The sequence below is a fragment of the Stegodyphus dumicola genome, chromosome 7 (genome assembly GCF_044657685.1).
Source record: "Stegodyphus dumicola isolate Sdum_Otavi_A_Nest chromosome 7, ASM4465768v1".
NCBI lineage: Eukaryota > Metazoa > Arthropoda > Arachnida > Araneae > Eresidae > Stegodyphus > Stegodyphus dumicola.
Genome location: NC_140774.1, coordinates 113,392,545 through 113,415,851, shown reverse-complemented (window position 1 = coordinate 113,415,851; position 23,307 = coordinate 113,392,545). Strand labels below are relative to the sequence as shown.

The 23,307-nt window shown below is 34.1% G+C and overlaps 1 protein-coding gene across 2 annotated transcripts in view; it reads left to right on the top strand.

Moving 5' to 3' along the window:
* LOC118183119 (teneurin-a-like) overlaps positions 1-23,307 on the top strand; it is a 1,514,249-nt gene that overhangs the window by 1,270,547 nt on the left and 220,395 nt on the right. For both annotated transcript variants that reach the window (XM_085820731.1, XM_085820730.1), the window contains one exon: positions 20,161-20,446. In XM_085820731.1, coding sequence (XP_085676857.1) covers positions 20,161-20,446 — 286 coding nt within the window. The remainder of the gene's footprint in view (positions 1-20,160; positions 20,447-23,307) is intronic.

Below are 23,307 nucleotides of genomic sequence, written 5' to 3'. Positions count from 1 at the left end.
GGGAAACTGGCTCGTATATATGTTATGCATATGACTGCAAAACTGCGCATGCAGCCAGCCCGTTCGCCAGAATAAGAAGCCAGGTCGCGAATTACTGGTATTCTGGTAGAGGTGTATTAGGCTCGCCAGCAGCCGAGAGATAGAATATCTGAACATAGCTCCGACTGGGTTCAAATCTAGACGAACATGATGGCTACTTGTACCTTTTCGGGGGTTTTCCTATGTGGAACGTGTATACGATCCAGTTTCCCTTAAAACGCCCTCCACGAAGACATTCTTGCTCTTAGCTATATAACCGTAGTGTTCTTTATCCACTAAACCAAACTGAAGGACTATTAATAGACAAACTGTCATTTTTAAGAATTGTTTGTTATTAAAACTAGTCAATTATCATATTTCCACATTTTACTGTTTTTGCAACGCAGCAGATATCGAAACGGGGTGTTTACTTAAAGTTCCAAACTGTAACATCGTTTCAGTTTTGTAAAAAAGAATATAAAACATTGATGATCTATTTGATTCTAAAAAGTATCTAAGTCAAATAGCAGAAAATATACTTAATTCTACACCCAACAGATCGGAAGCTACGTATGCTTTCTCGTTTAAAGCACTTTCCTTCTACATACACGGATACTAACTGACGCCGTGAAGTGCAACCCACTTTGCTTATAAAATTACTCCGAGTAATTTCTCTTTCATATCTCTTCAGTTTAATGTTCACCTTCTGCAAGTTCTCAGCATCCTGAGATATTAAACACACATCCTGATCCCATGATAATCTTGATGCACTGAAACAAAAAGCAGATGACTCTTTCTGCCCCTTTGAGAACAGGGACGAGGAGTGAGAACCACTCTGCCTAAAAAGAATAAGAAAACCTGAGAAGTTAGAAACAAACGCCAAGTAGAGCTTGTAGGTTAAAAGCTCATCAATCAGAAAGGTGGCCGGCTTTTTTGCCACTACTTAAAATATCGGTTTTCCAGTTAGGGTACCGTGATAAAATACTGGTCATAAATCATTTCGGCTGCCTTGTCTCTGGAAATAGTAAAGCTGCGAGGCTGCTCCGGCTTTACTTGAAGCATTCCTCATTATTGCTTGGTGTATGATGTATGTAAAATCGAAAATGAAGCTTCTGTTTAATGTCACGGCAAAAGAAAAATTGAAAAGCTGATACAAGTGTTGGAATCTGTCTGCTGCGCATGTTATTTCTAGTCCACAGAAAGCACTGCATGAAAATAAGACATTTTTTATTTCATTCTTTGCTAGTTTTGCATTTTAATCTCTCGGCTGTTTCCAAATTACGTACACCGTCATATTTTATTTAGTTAGTTTCATATTTCGTTCAAACTATGATTTATCTGTTTACTTATGTGAGGTTTCAACTGAAATCATCTTATTTGAAAATAAGTACACTTTTCAGCGGAGCATATTAAAAAGAAAACTGAAGAGACATAGACAGAAAGATTATTTTAAGCTGGTAAAGTTTAGGCTAAATGTGAAATTACTTTTACTAAGAAACTTAATGCATTTTGAAGGTAACTGAAATGCATACTTATTTTTCAAGGACTAAATATTCTTTTCCCGAAAATATATCTCTTAGGGAAAAAATAAATATAAAAAAATAAACAAAAGGAAAGCAACTAGTTTTGTGCTATCTATTTCATTTTTGACTCTTATTTTTTTTTACTATAATCTGTGTTATTATGTAACATATCTCCTGAAACGTGGCTGCGAATATTTTTCCTTGAGTAAGAGTGACCCGATTCAGTCACCTTCGAAATGAATACTATTTCCCCTTATCATGAAACAATCTTAATCTAAACTATCATAAATATCGGATAGTTTCAATAATCGACACAAACACGCTGTTTAAATGCAGTTATTTATTGCCAAGCAAATATAATTTTGGTACTTACGAATTGGCCCACCAGCGGCCGAGCGGTAAAGTCGCTGAACACTGGTAGTTCGGTCCGAGGTTCGAATCCCGCGAACGGGCTGGCTGCATGGGCGTTTTCGTGGTTTTCCCCATGTGTAACGTGTATACGAGCCACTTTCCCTTAGAAAGTCCTCCACGAAAGGCATCCCTCCCCTTAGGCAGATAGCCCTAGTGTGCTTTGCCATAATTAAATACACACACACGGTACTTACGAATTATCCCGTCGACCATGGCACTGCAGCCAAGCAGGGCGAGTTAGCGCCAGTTCTTTGTAAACTCACGTAATAGCACACCCATAACATCTACGCTTTCGTCTGATGAAGGATGAATTCTAAGAGGAATGTCTTCGTGGAGGTCTTTCTGAGGAAAAAAAATGGATCATATTTATGCTACAGTTAAGGAAACCCCGCCACGTAGCCAGCCCATTCACACAGGTTCGAACCGAAAAAGGATCTACAGCTTAACCACTCGCCCACCTAGTGGATACAAATAGTAGTATATTCTTATATGTTTCCCTAAACTTTACATTTTGAAAGTGAACCTAAATGTAACTTATCGATTTAATAAATGAAATACAACTTCAAAACATAGTATTAAAAAGGTAGTTATTAATGCAGAATATGATGCAGTTTTTACCAAAATTTTCCTTCAGTGTTAGCCAGTCATAATGTTGCATGTCTATAAAATTGATGTTTATTTAACCTTTGTCTGATATAATTACATCATATGTGTTATCTATTATCATCTAGATATACATATGCAGATTTATAGGACACACGATCTAAATCCAAAACTTTCCGGCTTGATATAGTTAAAAAAAATATGGAAAGTTTTCATAATTTAGTTAACAATATGATCTCCTTTTACATCGATACAATCTATTTCTTTACTCCGATTCTAAGGCCCGAGAACGTAATATGAATCCCAAAATGCTCCATAACTGCTTTTTATATCATTAAATATGTTTCCATGAAAGTCACATTTTATTTTGGAAAATAAAATCACATATGAGTTTAGAAAAGACTGATGTACGTGTGAGTAACACGTGCATACGAAAATATCCCTAACATTAACTAGGAAAGCTGAAATCTTAGTTAAGATAGACATGTTACAATTAATAATCAAATTTAATAAGGAAAAGTAACAGTTGCCGGGTACATTATAACGGCTTAAGAAATTCAGAGCACAGTACAGATGCGAGTACACAAGATTACATATCTCGGCGAAAACAGAGACGCACACATTTGTTGAAGTAGTTCCGCTTGACTGCCGGGGAAAAATCTTCTCTCTCCGTCAGCCTGTAGGTTTGCCAAACGGGTTTACTGTTTCGCCAATTGGCGCTTTTCTGTACAGTTTTTAAGTCCGTATCGCCTGTTTGGCGCTGCCGCTGCATACTCCCTCCGCAGTGTCAACGAAATGTGACATACCGATGCGGGGGTCGGATTAATCGTCCAGAACGGGTGATACAATTGTCCGAAGTTTTTTTCACACTCTTGGAAGCAACTTGAGAAGAGTCCATGGTTACAAAAGCGGGTTTCAGTCTATCTATGGAGATCGTTTGCTTAGTCCCTTTTATTTCGAGATCAAACGTTTTATCTCGTCTTTCTAGCACCTTAAATGGTCCATCATAAGGAGTTTGAAGTGGTTTTCTAACTCCGTCGTGTCGAACAAACACATATGTGGACTTGTGAAGTTGAAACACATATGTGGATGAATGAAACATGTTCGCTGGCCGTGGCTAGAAGTTGTGGTCGGGCGGACACTGGCAAAGTGAGATTTTAAATCCTCCACAAACTGTTTGGGGGACGCATCCGGAGGTGTCGGATTGAAAAATTCTCCTGGGAGACGGATAGTCTTTCCATACACCAGTTCAGAAGTGGTTGCTCCTATGTCCTCTTTGAGAGCGGCGCGGAAACCCATCAGCAGCGTTGGAAGGGCAGCCACCCAGTCACTGGTATCGTGCGCTTTTAAGGCAGCTTTCAAAGGACGGTGGAATTCCTCGATCAGTCCATTCGCCTGTGGGTGGTACGGAGACGTCCTGATCCTCTTGATTCCCAATAATTGGGAAAGGGCTCGAAATAAGCCGCTTTCAAACTGTCGCCCTTGGTCGGTAGTAATAACAGTCGGACAACCAAATCGAGTAATCCAGTGGTCATAGAAAGCCTGTGCTACTGTGCGTGCTGTTATGTCTGGTAAGGGTACTGCTTCGGGCCATCTAGTAAATCTATCTATCATAGTTAGACAGTAATAATTATTTTGAGAAGGAGGTAGGGGACCAACAAGATCAAGGTGGACGTGATCAAACCTCTGTGATTGGTCTGGAAACTTCATTAGCGGGGTTCTAGTATGCCTGCTTACTTTTGCTTTCTGGCACGGAATGCACTGCCGTGCCCATTTCGCGCAGTCTTTGCGGATGGAAGACCAAACAAACCGTGAACATACTAACTTTGTTGATGCGCGAATGCCGGGGTGAGACAAATTGTGCAAGGTGGCAAAAACTTTCTCCCGGAATACCGGAGGAATGTAAGGACGGGCGTTACCTGTTGACACATCGCAATATATCGGTAAGCTACAATTCGGTAAGGTAACTTTTTTGAGATGTAGAACTTTTGACTCTTTAAGCAATGTTTGTAATTCTGGGTCGATTTCTTGCATTTTAGCGATTTCCTCGTTGGTTTGGCCTTCCGATCCTGGCATGGTTGGCAATTATAAATATATCGTAAATCGTAAACTTAATGTTTTGCACTATACCTTATCAAAACAGTATCAATTTAGAATAAAATAATGAAGACATTCAATATCTCAATAAAAGTGTGAGCACGAATATTACCCAAAGATCAATTTGAAACAATCAATAATTAAATTAAAACTATAATTTTAGAGCAAAACATATCACAAAAACATAATTAAGACCAATCACAGATAATTAAAAAAAATTGACCACATACCTGTAAATCCTCCTTAAGTGTGATAAACCACGTGTAATCCATACGATAAAATGAGGAGGAAATAAATAGGATTGAGCCTTTATCAGTCATAAGGAAGAGCATTGGCATCAAAATAAGGCATATTTTTAGTTTTTAAACAAAGATTGAGACAGATAGTCATTAGGGATCGAAACAGAAGGAGCGAGGGACAGGGTCACCAATGATGTACGTGTGAGTAACACGTGCATACGAAAATATCCCTAACATTAACTAGGAAAGCCGAAATCTTAGTTAAGATAGACATGTTACAATTAATAATCAAATTTAATAAGGAAAAGTAACAGTTGCCGGGTACATTATAACGGCTTAAGAAATTCAGAGCACAGTACAGATGCGAGTACACAAGATTACATATCTCGGCGAAAACAGAGACGCACACATTTGTTGAAGTAGTTCCACTTGACTGCCGGGGAAAAATCTTCTCTCTCCGTCAGCCTGTAGGTTTGCCAAACGGGTTTACTGTTTCGCCAATTGGCGCTTTTCTGTACAGTTTTTAAGTCCGTATCGCCTGTTTGGCGCTGCCGCTGCAAGACTTTCTCTAAGTAATTATAAAAATTACAGATTTATGTCGGCTGTAAGATGGGTGGTCAAGCTTGTTAAACCCACTTTACCATTTCTGAATTGCTGAAAGAAGTCAGAGTAACCATCTTGTCGAGTCTTCACATGAAAATGTTTATGTAGAATGCGTAAAATAATTGTTTTTAAAATAATCTTGAGGTTATCTGTATGACTTTTAATTTTCATTCAGTCACTTAGAACTTCATAATTATATACTATACAAGGACATTATTAATATTTAGCTAAACGGTTACTTTACCTTATATAAACAATGCGCATTCAAATTTTGTGTGCATTTTGAATACAAAAGCAGTGAAGTACATATAACGAGGAAGTGATGTATTTAAAGTAAAATTTAAACAAAATATTACCAGGAAAAATTCAATAAAGGAACAAAGAGACAAAAGTAGATTTTTAGTTCCAGTTACTCTCCTAAAAAGAATAAAATAAATTTAAACTGAAAGAGAAATTATCCAAAAGAAAGCTACTTTTTAAGTATTTTATCTTGAGGTCATTCTACTATTTCACGACTAGTGCCTCTTTTTATTGGCGAAAAAGAAACACGTACCATGATCTGTATTTCCATTATGGATAAATGTTCTGTATTTTAAATGATGTAAATAATATAGAGCTACTACTATAAAATGATACGGATTACTATTTTTCTTACTGCTACAAAACGTTTAATTTTGCTATTCTTGTTATCAGCATAAAATAATCTGCCAAGCAATTTTATCGGAAAACGCAATGTTTAATTCTAGATTTCTTTGAAAACTTCCGAAGAGATTAATGGTTCCATTGGATGTTGCTAGGGGTTTCATGAGGTATTTAATGGAAATATATCTGTATCAAGTTATTTTAAGGCAGGGTGCTTGCTGGCTGGGGAAGGCTAAACCCATTTGCTATATTACTGCCTGATCAGCAAGAGCCTACCTTAAGGCTCACCGTAGGAGGTGATAGACATTACACCGATACACTATCATACACATCTAACTCATGTTTCGAAATTTAAATCATGCTTCTCAATATGATGGCCAGATACCCCGTTTCAGCATACTAAAATGGCGTTGCACCAGACTTACTGGAAACTGAAGTGAATCCTACTTTTTGTTTTTGACACAAACGTGGTGTGCATTTGCTGTGAACATTGGTAATAGTTATGTAAAGAATAATAAAAAAATAATCTGAATTATTTCTACAGCTAAAATTATTTTAGAATATCATTTTAGTTTTAAAATAGGGAGTCTATTTATTCTTGTAGGTACGTTTTAGATAGAAAGAGTAGCTTTATTTTTCTACCTGAGTTATGAGCTTAAGTAAGATATAGTTAAACTTTGGTTTGTGAACATAATTAATTCCTGAAGATAGTTTATCATCTGTAAACCGAAACAAATTTTCCTATAGGAATTAATGTAAAATAAATTAATTCCTGGATCCTAAATGCTTGCTTCGAAAAAGAGTAAAGAGTATTTTGTAAAGTTTGTTTTGCAAAATCAATAGAATTCATTAAATCTAGCACATACAGAATATTTAACGCAAAAAGTAGGAAAACCTAAGTTTTGCAGTATCTTTACGGAGGAAAGTTGATGGTATAAGTAAAAGGCAGCGTAGAAGCCAAAAGTGCAAAATGCTATTCTTTGAAAAGGAAATCCTATTCCTTAAAAAATATCATATAGCTGCTTGTGTTTCTGGACTTTTTCTTTTCTTCTATTCTCTTTTCTGTTTCCCTTAACACCTCCTGCTTCTATTTGAGAATCACTGAACGTTTGTACTATTAAAAATTTATCCACTGTGATTTATCTCTGTCTATACTTAAAATGAAAATGTTCCTGAAGCAAGACAAGTTGCCATTGCAAATATTTATGCCATGGATTGCTACTTTTTATAATGGTGGTAACGTTCTATGAACTCTTGAATTTTACCCCATTTTGCAAAACATTCGCGAATCAAATAACGAGAAACATTTTCCGGCTCACTTGTTCATATCTAGAGATATCGATCAGCATTCAAGATATTTTTTGTTTGAAAAATTTGTTCGCAAACCGATTTGTTCGTGACCCAAGGCGTTTATGAAGGAAATTTATATCTGCTGTGCAGAAGGTATAAAAGCTAAGAACAAAAAGTATTAATTAAAATAAAGGGTTGTAAAAGTAAACATGCTCTTTTATTATGTTTAGGTACATATTTGAGGGAACCATCCTATCACTAGCAGCCAACCAAGCTGTCTAGTTGGCAATTGTTTATTTAATTTTTAAACGTATTATCGACTGGTCATTCTAACTCGTCTTTAATCGTGGGTGCCGATATTTTTATTTTCAAGACATAAAAATTATAGGGTTGCATATAAAATATGTTATATTTTTCCTAGAGGCAACAATTTTTTCCTAATATAGTTTTTAATTAAGAAATGTATGTTTATTTTTATAGCTGATGTTTGTATTCACATATTACCAAATGTTTAGTAAAAAATAAATTGCGTTTTGTTGAATACTTTCGAAATCATCCTACTTCGGATACGACTAGAGATAGTAATTTTTGTCTAGTTGTTATGGAGTACGTACTATTTTTCTCGGAGGAAAAACGTAACTTTTAAAACCTAAAACGGATTTAAGATTCACATAGTAAAGTGTAGTTTAGGAAGGAGTAACCTAAACTTAATTTAAAAAGCATTTTGATGAATTTATCTAGGGATGACGAAAGCTCAACAAGCTCATTTTGATCGAAATCGAAACTGGAAATAATTTACATCAACTTGGAATGATTTCTATCCCATAACACTTTTTAACCAATTCAGCATTTCAAGTAGAAATAACTAAGAATTACAGGACAAATGATTTGAAATATGGTTTAAAGAAATATATTTTGACTATTTTTTCCAATTCTGGGCATACTTTATTTTAGTACATTAATTAATACCAAAAGATGCTCAGGAAATTTTTAAATAACTTCAAATTCCTAATTTTGTGATAGTCTAAAGTCTTGAAAATATTTCATGTTGTATTTATTTCCATATACTTCCCCGCAATTTTTTAACTAATTTTATCGTCCGAAAAACAGATGGGGAAAATTATGCGAGTAATTGAATTTCCGATAAACACGGTTACAGTAAGTACACTCATTTATGAATTACTGATAACTATCATAACATTATTTCTTTAAAAGAAACCTATAATTCAATAAAAATTCATAGCGATACTGACATTACAATATCCGATCGTAAATGAACCGCAAGTGTGGTGCCTCCAGAGGTACCTTACATGAATCAGTCTTGAGCGCATTTTCCAACAGGGACATCAAAGGAACTAAGCAGAAGAAGGACGAACAAAAGACTTTTAATTTCAAAAGATCGAATACATAAGCAGTAGATAAATCTACAGTATGCTAGAACGTAAACAACAAAAGTAAGGTGAAACCGCATGTTTGTAAAATTTCTTAAATGTGAGAACACTTGCCGCATCCGTGTAACTTAACGAAGAATCTGCTCAAAATACGTTTAAAATAATACAAGGGAAAACAAAATGGCTGAAATGAATTAAATTGAACTGAATAAATAAAATTTAAAACAATTAATTGAATAATTATTTTTATTTTGTTGAATAAAATAAAAATATTCAAGGGAACGCAATTTACCAATAAAGAAGCCCTAAGAGGACAAAACTGTGTGTAATATAGGAAGGAGAAACTTTCGTGAATATAATTTAAATTTACAGAATTTCACTCTAAAAAGCGATTATATACAGTAATTTATTAACTACTTTCCAGAGATTTGCTTTTACAGCTGCCAACTTTGATGGAATTAAATCTCAGCTTCTGAATCAAATCTTCAGTATGAAAAAATATACCTGCCGTTATATTACTTAATGGATCTATCTAACTGCTTTTTGATGAACGTTAACCTGCAAAGTTTATAATGAGATCGCGAACTTTCAGTGGTTACAGAATTCGTAAGTAGTTAATGCCAAATTGCCTCAGAACTGATCTGTACATATGTAACTTTTAAAGCTGTGAGACATTTCTATTTTATGTTTATTATTTTTAAAATTTATAGATAAAACTTAACTTTTCCATTTGATTCACAACGCACATATATTAAATTCAATCCTGCGTTTAAATCACTTTCCTTTAATAATCAGAACTAATACTATTATTTCTCTCTAAAAATATTGATTTGTTAAAAATTAAATTCTTATTATCTATTTGATATACCATCTGAAAATTTTAAGTGCTTATATCTTTTTAGTTCTTCACTTATTATCTCCACACATTATCTTAACTTACATCATTTTATTTCTCTGTTTGGGTCAGCTCTTCTTTTTATCAACCTTTTTCGTACTTTTACCTATTTTCTTCTGCTCTATTTTCTCATCTTCTTCTTTTTTCTTTCTCATTTTTTGGTTTTTGAACTTTTACTTTTCGTTTTTTCCAATTAAACTTTTACACGCGAAGTGTTTAACATTGTCGATGCCTTAGTCAATGATTTTTCCTCCTTGTATTGTCCACTGAATCTTCGTTTTAGTGATTTTGTAAAGAAACAAAATTGTAATTTATCCGAAACTTGAGATTGGAATCCACCAGATTCTTTTAAAGAACAATTCTTTTTAGCAAGTAATGTAATAGCTTTTTTTGTTGTTTTAAGGTTCAGCCCATATCTGAAATACGTATTTGATGTATATCAATCTTTTTTTTAAAGATAAATACAAAAGCATTCTAATCGATCAAGATTCTAATTATATCTGAAACAGATAGAGATGACGCATCAGATTTGATTATTTTCTTTATTTTTATTGATTACTTTCTTTATTCAATTTATTTATTTATTTATTTTTCAAATGATTATTTTATTTTATTTATTATTTATTTCTCATTCGCATTTTTTCCTTGAATTATCTTTGAGTAAGTTTCATTTGGCAGAAATTAGTTAATTAAATTCATTCTGGATTATAGTTACACGTTTTACACCGTAGCCCGAGACCTGTACAACATAATGATAGAATGATAGTTGCTACAGAGCTAAAAGCAGGTTCCAGTACCTTGAAAAGGCATGGATATTGTCAACAGAATGTTGCATCTTCGAGAAACTTATAATACCACAAAGCCGAAAGTTCCTTCGAGAGGTTGGTGATAGAAGAAGACGGGGTAGGAAACGTTTAAAACAGTCCTTCGTCGTGGTTTCTATCAAAACTGCAACGACATTCGGTTAACTTCTATCGTCAAATATTAGGTGCCAAAAACTTTGGCCAGTGACAGTCACAATTCGGTCCTTCTGGGCTATGAAAACTTTATGTACAATATAAAGGATTAATAACAACAATAACGGGCCATCGCTTTAATACCAAACCAATTTGCCAATCACTAAGAATTTTTAAGTTTCTTAATATTTCAGTTACTCATCTTTACAACTTAATCTAGCACTTATCTGTTCCGCATTCAAACGAAAAATTCAGCTCTCCATGCTTATCTTAAGCTTAATTACTCATCTACTCTTTTCCAGTTTTCCTGGCCCCAGTTTAAGTGAAACATTCTGCTACTAAGTTACAATTTGTGTGAAAACTTCTGCTACCAAGCCGCAGAATTTAACAACCAAACCTTTTTGCTGTCCAACTATGAAAGGAAAATTAACCACAATCTTATTCATCCAACGCTTCGCTTCAGTAAAATAAATTTCCCCATGTCTGAAGAAAATTCAAGTATTTCATCTCCAGTTGCTTATACTGATGGATCAAAAATTGAAGGAAAAGTTTGTTCCGTAGTCTATTTTCAAATTACCCCTTTAAATATGATCAAATAAAAAAGCCATCTCCATAATAATAATAGTGTTATCCTAGCGGAATTGTCAGCCATAAAAGCAGTGATTGAAATAGCCATTTTCAAAACTCTCAACGAATTTAGCACAAAATCTGTCTCCCAATCAGCTATTTTAGCTATTAAGAATCCTTTATCTTCCTCTCCATTGATTTCCGACATAAATTCTCATCTTGGCAAAATTCCAAACTACAAAACTCAAATTTCATGGATCAAAGGACATAGTAGCCATTTTGGTAATGATCAACCAGATGAATTAGCCAATGCAGCAGCTATTAATCAATATGATACTGAAATCATCATTCCATGGCCTCGCTCAAATTTCAAGTATCAGCTAAAATAACTTGCTTCAAAAACTTAGCAAGATTTGCGGAACAATGCTCCCCAGGGAAGACGCACATATAACTTGATCCCCAATGTAATCTTCGCATGTCTGTACTCGAATACTTCATTAAATTACTATATATAACAGGACACGGACCCTTCCCCACATATTGCTGCGCAATAAATATGGCGAACTCCGATATCTGTATGTGTGGGGAACAGGGCACTCCTGATCATTACATTTTCTCATGCCCTTTAACTGAGGATATTCACATAAAATCACCACGAACTGATGTTCTGTCATTCCAAAGGTTTATAATTAAAGATAAACATCCAAAGTTTCAAAAAATTATGCAACGACTGCATTCGTACGGCCTAGATCTCTATCACGTTTAAGCCACATACGGCATAAATTTAATGAACTTTTACATGCTGTGATTATGGATAAAATGGCTTCACTCGTGAGCTTTATAAATTGCAATAAACCTTTATATCTGAAATAACCCATGGACACCCACCTCTTTAGCATTACTATTGTAATTCATTATAACATTGTGTTGCCACTACTAATTATAATTATCTCATTATGTTTATCAGTTTACTAATTATGTTTATCTCCTATTTCTGTTGCACCCAAACAGATGTTCAATTTAATTTGTGAATTGCAAGTTGTAGTCAGTTGTAGTTTGTAATCTCCTTATGTCCTACATCATTATTTTTAATAAATACTGGATGCGGAGCGTACGGTAGAATTGCACGATGTATCATAACAGGCAAACTTTTGACCATTTGGAAACCTTCAGTCTATGCAAATTCGTAAATTCTTATAAAACTTGCAATTCCCTGCTTTTTTTTCTTCTTTTTCTCCTTTTTTTAATAGTTAGTGTGGGAAGGCATTACCATTTGACGCATGGTACATCACTGGTGTCCCCTATACTTTTACCTGTGCCTGTACCTGCTACCAAGTTAATATGAGCTTGCATGCGTCTCCTTGACCCTATATTTTATTTTTTGAATCTCCTAATATGTTTCGAGCTGGTAAAGCTCCATCGTAATCTTAATTGCTTTATCCTTTCCATTACATGTAATTTAGTCATTATCCTAAACAACTACTATATGAGGGTTACATTTTATAAAATGACATCTAGCTAGTTTTCTAGGAATGACATAGATTTTTTGAGTGTTTTAAAATGAAGGAAAAAAGTAAATTTACGAAGAAATTTTGTAAATGTGTAATGCATAAATGCATTTTTATGAGCTGTTGTAAAATAACGATCTAAACACTGAACCTAATATTCGAAGGTGCTCCACAGGGTATCTTGAGATCGATATCTAGATAGAAGACACTATATATTTTCAAGGATTTATACTTTCGGACTCTTCTTCTCTGCACTTTGGACACCCAAATTAAAACGGCGGAATCTGTCTCTAACTCTGTAGCGGAAGTTATGCCGGATTACGTTCTACTGAACTTTCTGAGCAGAAAACGTTAAAATTGCACTCAACCTGGGATTCGAAAGAGGATCTTTCAGTTTACCGGCTGGACGTGCTAAGCACTTACATCATATGAAAATGCATGAGTTGGGAGCCACTATAGAAAGCTATTCAAATTTTTGGTACTCGAAACGTGAAAATTCAGCTGTGCCATCGCCGGGAATTTACACCATTAGTCTTCCAATTTGTGTCATAGATGAGCTAATCGCTTATCCGATCAGATACGCACGAGGGAATGCGGTAAGTTTTTATCGAATAAAAGTCAAAAAAGGAGATTCTGTTGCTAAAGTAAAAATACAGACCATTGTTTTTGTAAATCAATTACTTATACTATCCTTTGTGCCTTTATCCAAAGTAACTTTATCCAAAGTGCCCATCTGAGTCCCATTTATTTGGAAATGTAACAAAGAAAATGAAGTAATACTAAAAATGGAAACCACAAAATCAGAATGTGTGGATTTAAAAAAAAAATTTTTGTTTCGTATAATATTGCATTATTCAAAATAATGACAATCATCAGAACAGAGTAATTCAGTGCCTGTTAATAATGCATTCATGTGGCAGTTTTAACGTAATTGCTAAATTCTTCTTAAGTTGAATTCGTCGTATATATGCAATTCTTTCATTATATTTCCTATTCATTTACACATGAATGCATTAGACTCTGATGATACATGTAGTCATAAGATGTTCCAAGATATAATGCATCGATGTAATTACGTGTTTGGTAGATTATGAATCAAGTTAATCACCGTCTGAATGCCTCTAAATTTTATTGGATCAAAATTCAAAGCAGATTCCTACCGCAAACCTTAAAACCATTACAGTTTATTGAATGAATTTATTGAAAGCGTGCATGATATAAAAGGATTTATAACATTTATCACTAATGACTTTATTCAAATTTTCAAATAAAGGTAGCACTTTAAGGAAAAAATATGTGCAGTTTAATAATAAACTAAATGACGTACTTCAAGGTAATAATTAGGCAAATAAGCAAATATTTGTGGATAACTGCAACTTTGTCAGAGTTCAACTGAGCTATACGAAAGCATTGCTGTTACTGTAATAGAAATTGTAGTGCTTGTTGAAAGAAAATAGGTGGAACTCGGAAAATTTAAATTTTTTAAAATTTCTTAAATTTTTTTCTGAATAGTAATAGTCTTATGAATGACAAAACCTTCATTTCTTTCCTATCGGAGGTACAATCCCTTTCCAAGCCCCACTTCTGTACTTTCGACCAAGCACCATAGCTTCCGTAGTGTTCTTGTTACCATCTTCTTCTGCAAAGAAATACACAATTTATGATCCCAAAATCTATGATTAACCGAAACTCTTTCTTCGGGACTGTTCTTTAATGAGTGAAGAAAGTACAAAGATGCGTGATGATTCAAATTCCTGATTTAATGAGTTCGAATATCGGCTTCTGACACCAGCTGGTGAAGTGCGATTTTCCGGTAGTTGTGCTCTAGTTTATGATATATTATGAAGACACTGTTCGCGACTTGGACTATTTCATTTCATTTCTGAGATTACGGCCCTCTATACCGCCCTTTTTCTAGCATCGTCTCTCCCGCCCTTGAGCGAGCTCTTGGTACCCTTCTTGACCATTGTCTTCCGATGATGATGTGCAAGCATCCGTTTGAGTGTTCCTTTCAAACTTATATTTAGCGTGATGGAGAAAACGGCTTCACTCTACGAACAATAATACGCAGCGTTAAAAACTGTAAATGACGGAGATAGGATATGTAACATTAATTCATTTGCAGCCAGATCTTCCACGTGTTATCCTTCAGCATCGCATAAGCTTGTTTTTAGATTCCGGTTTCCGAAGATTGCTCACCTAATTATCCTTCAACTCCTCTTAGTTTGTGGAACTGATTATGTAAATCTGAATTTTTGAATGTAAATATTTGTTCAGGAGATTAGGACAAAGTTTTTATTTGTCTATAGATTATGACTTTGATATGTGGTACTTAGGGACTTGTATGAACAAAAGAATATTTGTGTAGCTGGAATATGTGTTTATCTGGGATTAATCTTTCTGTCCTTGATCTTACAGTTATGCAATCGTAAACTGAGCTATGTTAATTGAAGCTCGATCAATAACTTACCCTTTTACTTGATATCAAAGTGTTCTCGGAAATAAGGTAAAAAAAAAACTTGTATTTTATCAATTTGAGTATATGATTATTCCTTATCAAAATCTTCCAACGCAACAATTATATATATGCTTACAATCAAGAGAGAATAGACTTGTTAGATTCCTTCTTAGATTATGAAGCAGAGGTGATATACTTTTCCGAGCCTCTAGAAGCAGATAATGTCAAGCTTTCTCTGAGGTCAAATTGATAGACTGCCCAGTCCATGAGATTAATGCAATGCACGCTAATAATGCTTACCTGTGAAAGATGCATTTTACAAGATGAATAAAAGCAAAACCCTAGAGAGTGATTATTTTTTCTGTGGCATAGTTATCGAAAATGAATAAAAGTTCCACAGATATATATGCAAAATATAAAACTCATACGACCAGCTGTAATGATGAATGCTGTTTGTTTTCCACTTTCTTTCTAAATATGAAGCAAAATTATACAGATTTGCTTAGTGATATGTGATTAAGGGTTATTTAATTCAATAATTTAATAGAATTTTGCCTCCGTGAAGTTTACTTCTAAAAAATGGGAACTTTTGCTTGCATTGTAGAGTCTGCTTGTGTGTTTCGGGATCATCAACTGTGAAGACCATACTGGAAGACCAGTTAGAGAATTCTCGCTAGGTCTCGAAAGAACAGATAACCGTAGAAGAACAATTTGTGGCTGAGTAACTGAAACAGAAACAAGATGTATATTCACAATAAAGTAAGATTGGCTACACGAGTGACTTCTTCTTTATCGAAACCGCTAAATCGATTATCTAATGAAAGTAGCCAGCACCAGTTATGGAACTTCAAGGTTGCTAATTCAACCAGGCGACATAAACTGAGAACTAACTCTTCTACTGCGAACTCTTAAAAACGCTGCTTAAGTACTGTTTCCAACTCACTTAGATTTGCATACACATCATTAAATTTACACTCTGGCAAGAAACTGAAATCAGAAGGGAAAATAAAGTTTTCTTAAACTTAAGATTATCTTTTAGATAAGTTCTTTACAGCATTTCCTCGCGTATCTTTTCCTTATCATTTTAGCGCCAGGTTCTAAAAACTAAAATTATTCACGTAAATTTTCCACTTCCTCAGTTTTGTATAGAATGAAGTCCCCTAAATTTTAGAATGGATTCGTTCCCAACGTGATTTTTTTCTTACTGGCAAGGATAAAACTACGCAAACTACTTGCAAAGGTTACGCCGAAGCTTTCCCTTCTAATGGTGAACTTTATGCCAGCCTAAGAACTGATCCATCACCTTTCAAAACAAACACAAAATCATATTCATTTTACGATTTCGTTGAATCAGCTTCACATCCACCTTCTATAATTACTTATGGTTGATTTAAGCTCTGAGGAGTAGGAGAGGCAACAAAAAAGATGGGTGAGATTAAGTTACATGGGGGTACATTTAAAGATATCTATTAGATGATGTGATATTAATTTATTAAAATAATCTTATTGGAATGAAGGTTCTTTTTTACGAAATAATTTCATGATAGTTATTTGTTGTTTATCCATGACTACTTTACATTTGTTATGTTCGTAACCGCTTTCTTCGAAAATTCAATTCTTTGTTTAATTTCCTCTTCTGGATTTTCAAACGATGAAAGAAGGAAAAAAAGAAGGAATAGGAAATAAAGGAGCATGTAACATTTAATTAACTTGACCTTTCGCTCTACAGAAATCATATAAATTTAGAAATTTTTATATTTAGAAAACTTTTATCGCAAGAATTCAATTCTTGCATTTTCTGTCTTCTTTTGAGAAACTTCGTAATTGGAAATATGTGTCTCAGGCTATTACTTAAGAAAGAAAGCATATGTCTACCTTTTTCAATCAAACTGTTTGTGTGTAGATCTAGTTATAAATTTGCATAAATATATACACTCATTTGTTATCGTATTTGTAGTTATATTATGATTAAATAGTATTCATCTTTAAGGTTATACATAGTTTTACTACGATTTATGCGAAGAAACATTATGTATTAACTAATTACCACTAGTAATAGCTGTTATAGAATTCGAGCAGGCGATGCAGTTTAAATAACTTAATAAATATTTTGTGGCTTTAATGATTCTTTTATGTGGAGAAACGAATATCTATCTTTAAGGTTATGCTTGTGTCTTTAGCAGTATTTTTTCAATAAAATGTAAAATCTGTATTAAACAATATGCGATATAAAAATAATATAATGTTAAAAAAAAGAAAATCTGAAAGCTTTCAGATTTTATATTGCGCCGAAAAGGGCGTTTTTTTAACGTTTTGTGTGTTACTTTTATTTATCAAATGTCATGCTCTTCGCCCTTTATGCATAAACTTCAATTCAACAGAAATATCACGAGATATTTAAAAACGGCAAAACAGTATTCCTCTAAAATTTCCGATACGCAGTTGTAAGATCTGTCTCTACTTTTCCACATAGACTAACTTACAGCCTACAATGTACCTGGCGAATTCTTGCACAGGCGTGAAATAAATACAAGCACAGAAAAAGGACGCAAAATAACCCTTTATTAACTCAAACTAAAATAACAGACAGCACAGAATTCGTGTGTTACAAAAACACCGTTCACTTGCGGCGATAACTTAAACGTAGACGAGAATACAAAATCAAATATGAAAAATAAAACGATTACAAAAACGCACTTCAAAAATTACTCCTAAGAGATGGACTCACAGAAATCTAACCGGCGTGATTCTAAACTGATAAGGCCAAAGGGCTTACTCGAGTGACCGCGAAATAACAACGAAACGAGCGCTAGGCTAGCGAAACACACTCTGAATAAACTGAGATAATCACACGTTTAAATAGCACTTCACTTAACTTTAAATTTACATCCTGGCGAGAGAATGTGAGGGGAAGTTTGAGAAGTTGAGAACGGGAAACTTAAAATAAATTTGTTATGCAAATTAAGAAAACCCTACACAGTCTCGCGCGGAGATAATTTTTTTTTTTTCGTTCGTACAGTTTTGCATTTGCTCGCTTTGAAATCGTTGAATTTATTAATCAAAATTCATTAAAGTTTTGCAAAATTTGTGCCCATGTTCGGTTGGAGGAGTATGTTATTCAAAATTAAATGCTCTAGGTACTTTTGTTTTTTCACAATGTGAGAAACCTTCATGCAGATTCTTCAATATTTTGTTTCTTTAAATATAATACAGGGCGATAATATTTGGTGGCAACAGCTTGAAAAGTGCATCAACGCATAAAGTAAAACAACGCAAAATGCCGTTTTGAGACTAATAGCCCTTTGGTCTAACACCCCTTTGGGCTAATAATTCAAAATGTATAATATAAATTTAAAAATGTATGAGAAAAAATAAATTAGATCAACAATTATTATTTTTTACTTATTTTATCAATTGAATAAAAAAGTCAACTGAACAAGGCCCCGCGAAAAATGAGATTACATTGTAGTATAAAGCACACCATCACTGAAAAACTAACTATCCTAATTTATATGAAAAAACAAAAAAAAAAAAAAAAAAAAAAAAAAAGTCTTAAAATTGGAACGTAAAACTGTATTTATTTCCCATCATTTATCGGATTTCTGAAACACAGATAGGTACCTTGGTTTTCAGTGTGAAGGCACTTATTCTTAAAAGCTTTTTTCGGCTTAACAAAATTTTTACCGTATTAGAAAATTCCCTCTTTTGATGATGACATTTTATTCTTCAGATGATGTGTAGGTAAAGACGTTTATGCCTAAGAACTCCGTAACACGAACTTCCTTGATCCTTGATCCTTGATCCGAAACGTACTGGAATAATGTCCTATTTGCTGACGAAAGCAAATTTAACATTTTCGGTTCAGATGATTGAATAACTGTATGGAGAAGAAAAAATGAGGAACTTCATTTTAAGAACTTAGTTGGAAAAGTTAAGCATAACGGTGGACAGATTCAGCGAACAGTCGCTGTATTGTTTCACTGTATGCAGACTGGAGATGTTTCATGAAAGATAAAAGAAACTTTAAAAGGTTAATAAAGCACCCGTAATCTAACATAGTATGCAGGGTTTAACGTGCAGTGTTAATCATACGTGACAGTTCGTGCACAGCTGCAGTAGCGACTCTTAATTCTGGCAATTCTGCATCAATGCCATTTTGATAGACACTGCTCTTTAGATATTCCCACAAAAAAAAAAAAAAAAAAAAAAAAAAAAAATCAAGAAATCAAAAAAACAAATCAAAACAGATCAAGTCAAGCGTTAAGATCATAGTACACAATCCATAGTGCGGAAATGTAGTTTTCCGATTCCATATTTTATAGCAAAAGTAGACTGGAGCTGTATTGTTCTAGAACTGCATGTATCCATCAATGTATGACTTGTGGAACATCATCCCAAACATTCACAAAGAGCTGCTGCTGACTATCATGCCGCGACATTGCACGTGTGTTTACAGTGTTCCACACATATTCATTATGTATGCTAAAAATATTGCTTTACTTGTGAAGGGGACTTCGTGTATAAACAGGTACCACAAAATCCGGTTGCATTATATTCTGCTGCCTTTTGAAAATCGTGAAAAGAATAGTTCTCTTTATGATGAAATTATTACTTCGTTACTATGGAAACAGTACAGATGTGTGAAAAAGATGTGTTAAGGCAAATGGTGGCAATTATTTTAAAATCGACTTTGTGCTATGTAACTGACACAGTTCCGCGTACCACATAGAACTCTTGAAAGTGAACTCTCAAAGTTTCTTTTTATTTTATGATGTATTTGTCTGTCAGTGTTTGCCGATGCGGAGATAACGCCATTTGTATGTTACGCAAAGTGCGTAAAACTTTATATTGATAATATTGCTGAGGAAGAATTATGCAAACTTTAAACAATCTAAATTTTTGTAAAAATCATAGAATCAAAATATGCTTATCTTTTTTATGCTTTTCTTTCCTTGACAGTTTCGACATCCTGGTAAATGGAGGTAGCGCAGTAACTCTTCAGTTCCAGAGAAACCCATTCCATCCAATAAAACGAACTGTACTTGTCCCTTGGAACGATATTGTTGTTATGCCGCCTGTGGTGATGTCTGCGTTGATGGATGCTGATTCTCCAGCTGTGCCTTATCCATCGGAAGCTTGTATGGATCATGATTACGACTATATGAAACCTATCGTCTATCAGACTTGGAGACCTGTTTCTGAAGGAGGTTGTACTGAAAATAGTGCAATTATCGCTGAAACACAGGTAAGACGAAATTTCGAAAAAATTCAATCAATATAAGACTTTATTCAGTTTTTCAATATGCATCTGCATTTTTTAATGAATTAAGAAAAGTTCATCATTATTCAATCTTACATATGTACTTTTATGCTGAAAGTTCCTCAAGCATTAGGGACTGTTATGTCCGATTAGCAAGCTAATGTATTCATTCCATGACAGTTATGCGCTTATTTTTAGGAAGCTTTCTTTTATATGAGGCTAATTACGGATCTCTTTGTATTCATCTATACTCTTGTAGAGACATTAGGTAATAAGGAAGCAGGAAACATGAAAGATCAGCTACCGCCTTCTCCGGGAATCGAACCGTGGACCTCTGGAATACGCACCCAGTGTGCAGATCACCACGCCACGAAGGCATGCCAAGAAGGCGGGAGAAATACCTTATTTATTCCTCCTTTTAAAGGGCGACTGGGGTTTTAGGGGACCCGATCGCCAAATCCCGGGTGGCGAGAATCATCATCCAACACCCTTTTAGTTCGAGCGGCACTGTAGAGACATTAGGTAATTTGGAAGCAAGAAAGATAAAAAATGAGCAACCGCCTTCGCCGGGAATCGAACCGCGGACCTCTGGAATACGCACCCAGCATGCAGACCACCACACCACGAAGGCATGCCAAGAAGGCGGAAGAAATACTTTATACTGTAAACAAAATCGTAATTGGTGAATTTAATGTAGGCCAATTAAAGTAGTAGAAATGAGCGGAATTTTAGTTTCAAATGTAAACGCTCTGCAAGTTTCTTTTCTTCTGAATTTTTAATGTATACATTAGTATATATATTTTTTACATTTATTTTTTCTTTTATCTACCAGTTTCTGTAAAACGTATTTCATTATGTATTCTATTAAAAATTCTGCGCGAGTATGAAGTGGACATTTATGCAACTCTTGGATTAACTGCTTTGATTTTACCCTTTCTAACTGTTCTATACGTAATCTTAAATCCTAACCTTGATTTTACACATATATATGTAATGATTTCAAATGCGTAGATGAAAGCAGTGGGCCTCCAACAGCTTACGATACTGCGTAGATTACCGAGTAGACCGTAGTGGCTTGATTGGGAATTCAGATGAATAGTTACCTTTTTTTTATTTTATCCATTCGTTAAACGATGTGAGATTAGTTGAAATAAACTGCACTGAAATCCCACGCCTGTAGGGTCGAAAATCGGCTTCGCCATATTATTGTAATTAAACTGTGGTTTGAAGGTGGCAGACTGGAAAGCATGATGACGCAATTTAGCACAACTTATCTTGAAAAATCACAATCTTTATTTTTTTCCATGCATATCGAATCATCCTTTTTCAGACAAGATATTTCTTAATAATATTTGAATAGAATAACTCCCATTTTGAAGTACGACGTCATCTTAAGCGAGTAAGCGGCAGCAGCATGGATGAAAAGCGTCTTAACAGTGGGACAGCTAACGCGGAAAAAAGAGAGAGGTAATAGTACTTTCATAGCAAGAAGGCTGAAGTTTCAGTTCACAGTTTTGGTTTAGAATTAATTTGATTGGACGAGAGGCATCTGCATTAAAACGTTACATAAGATAGAAAAGTCTGGAACCTGTGAGAAGAGATGAATTTAGGGGCAGATTACAAATTTAGAATGTTAATTTTGAGGTTGTCAATTATTTTTTGAAACAGCTATCATATTCATATTTTGTTATATCTTACATATCCCCCCTTCAAAAAAAAATTGGGTAAGCAGGGTAGAAGAACAAGCATTAGAGCAGCAAAATTTGAAAGATATAATTTTTAAAATACAAACATATTAACTTTTAAACAAAAAATTATTGTCATAACATTTTGACCGATATTTTGAATCAATTTTGACATTCCACTGAATGTCATAAAATTTTGAATTCAATAATAATTTTACACACTGTACTTTTTTAAAACAATTGCACATTTTAGTGTTCTGAGATAAGAATGTCCATTGAAATTTTGTAAAGTTCTTGATAGTTCCACACAGTAAAAGTTCGAATTTTTTCACAAACTAAATGTTCAAATAAAATTCTTTCAAATTTTTGTTGATGAAAATATTTCTATTATATTACAAATTAAGATGCCAATTACAGAAATTGTTGAATGATTATAATCATATATTTGCAAAAAGTAAATATGATGTTGGTTGTGTAAGGGTTGAACCTCCCAGAGTTATATTAACTTCTGAATTACCAATAGCCTATAGACCATATAGAGCATCTCCTAAAGATAATAGTGAAATTAAAAAACAAATAGATGAATTGTTAAAAGCTGGAATTATTAAACCTTCTTATAGTCCTTATGCTGCTCCTGTAACTTTAGCTTATAAGCGAGATGAGCAGTCCAGAAGCAGATTGTGTATTGATTTCAGGAAGCTTAACCAAATTACTAAAACTGATTCTGAACCTATTCCTCGAATTGATGCTGTATTAGATCAATTAACAAATGCAAAAATCTTTTCTACATTGGATTTGGCATCAGGCTATTGGCATATAAAATTAAATGAAAAGGATACTGAAAAATTGGCATTCACTACAAATTTTGGACTGTATGAGTTTACTAGATTACCTTTTGGTTGAAAAAATTCCCCAGCTGTTTTCCAATGAGCTCTTAGACAAATTTTAAACAAATATCAGATTCAATTTGCTTTAAATTATTTTGATGATATTATAGTATTCTCTCCAAATTTTGGTGAACATTTAAATCATCTTAAAATAATATTTGATATGTGTGAGAAAGAGAATATAAAATTAAAACAATCTAAATGTAATTTTGCTAAAGAAAAAATAAATTTTTTAGGATATGAAATTCAAGCAGGTAAATACCAGCCCAGTAAT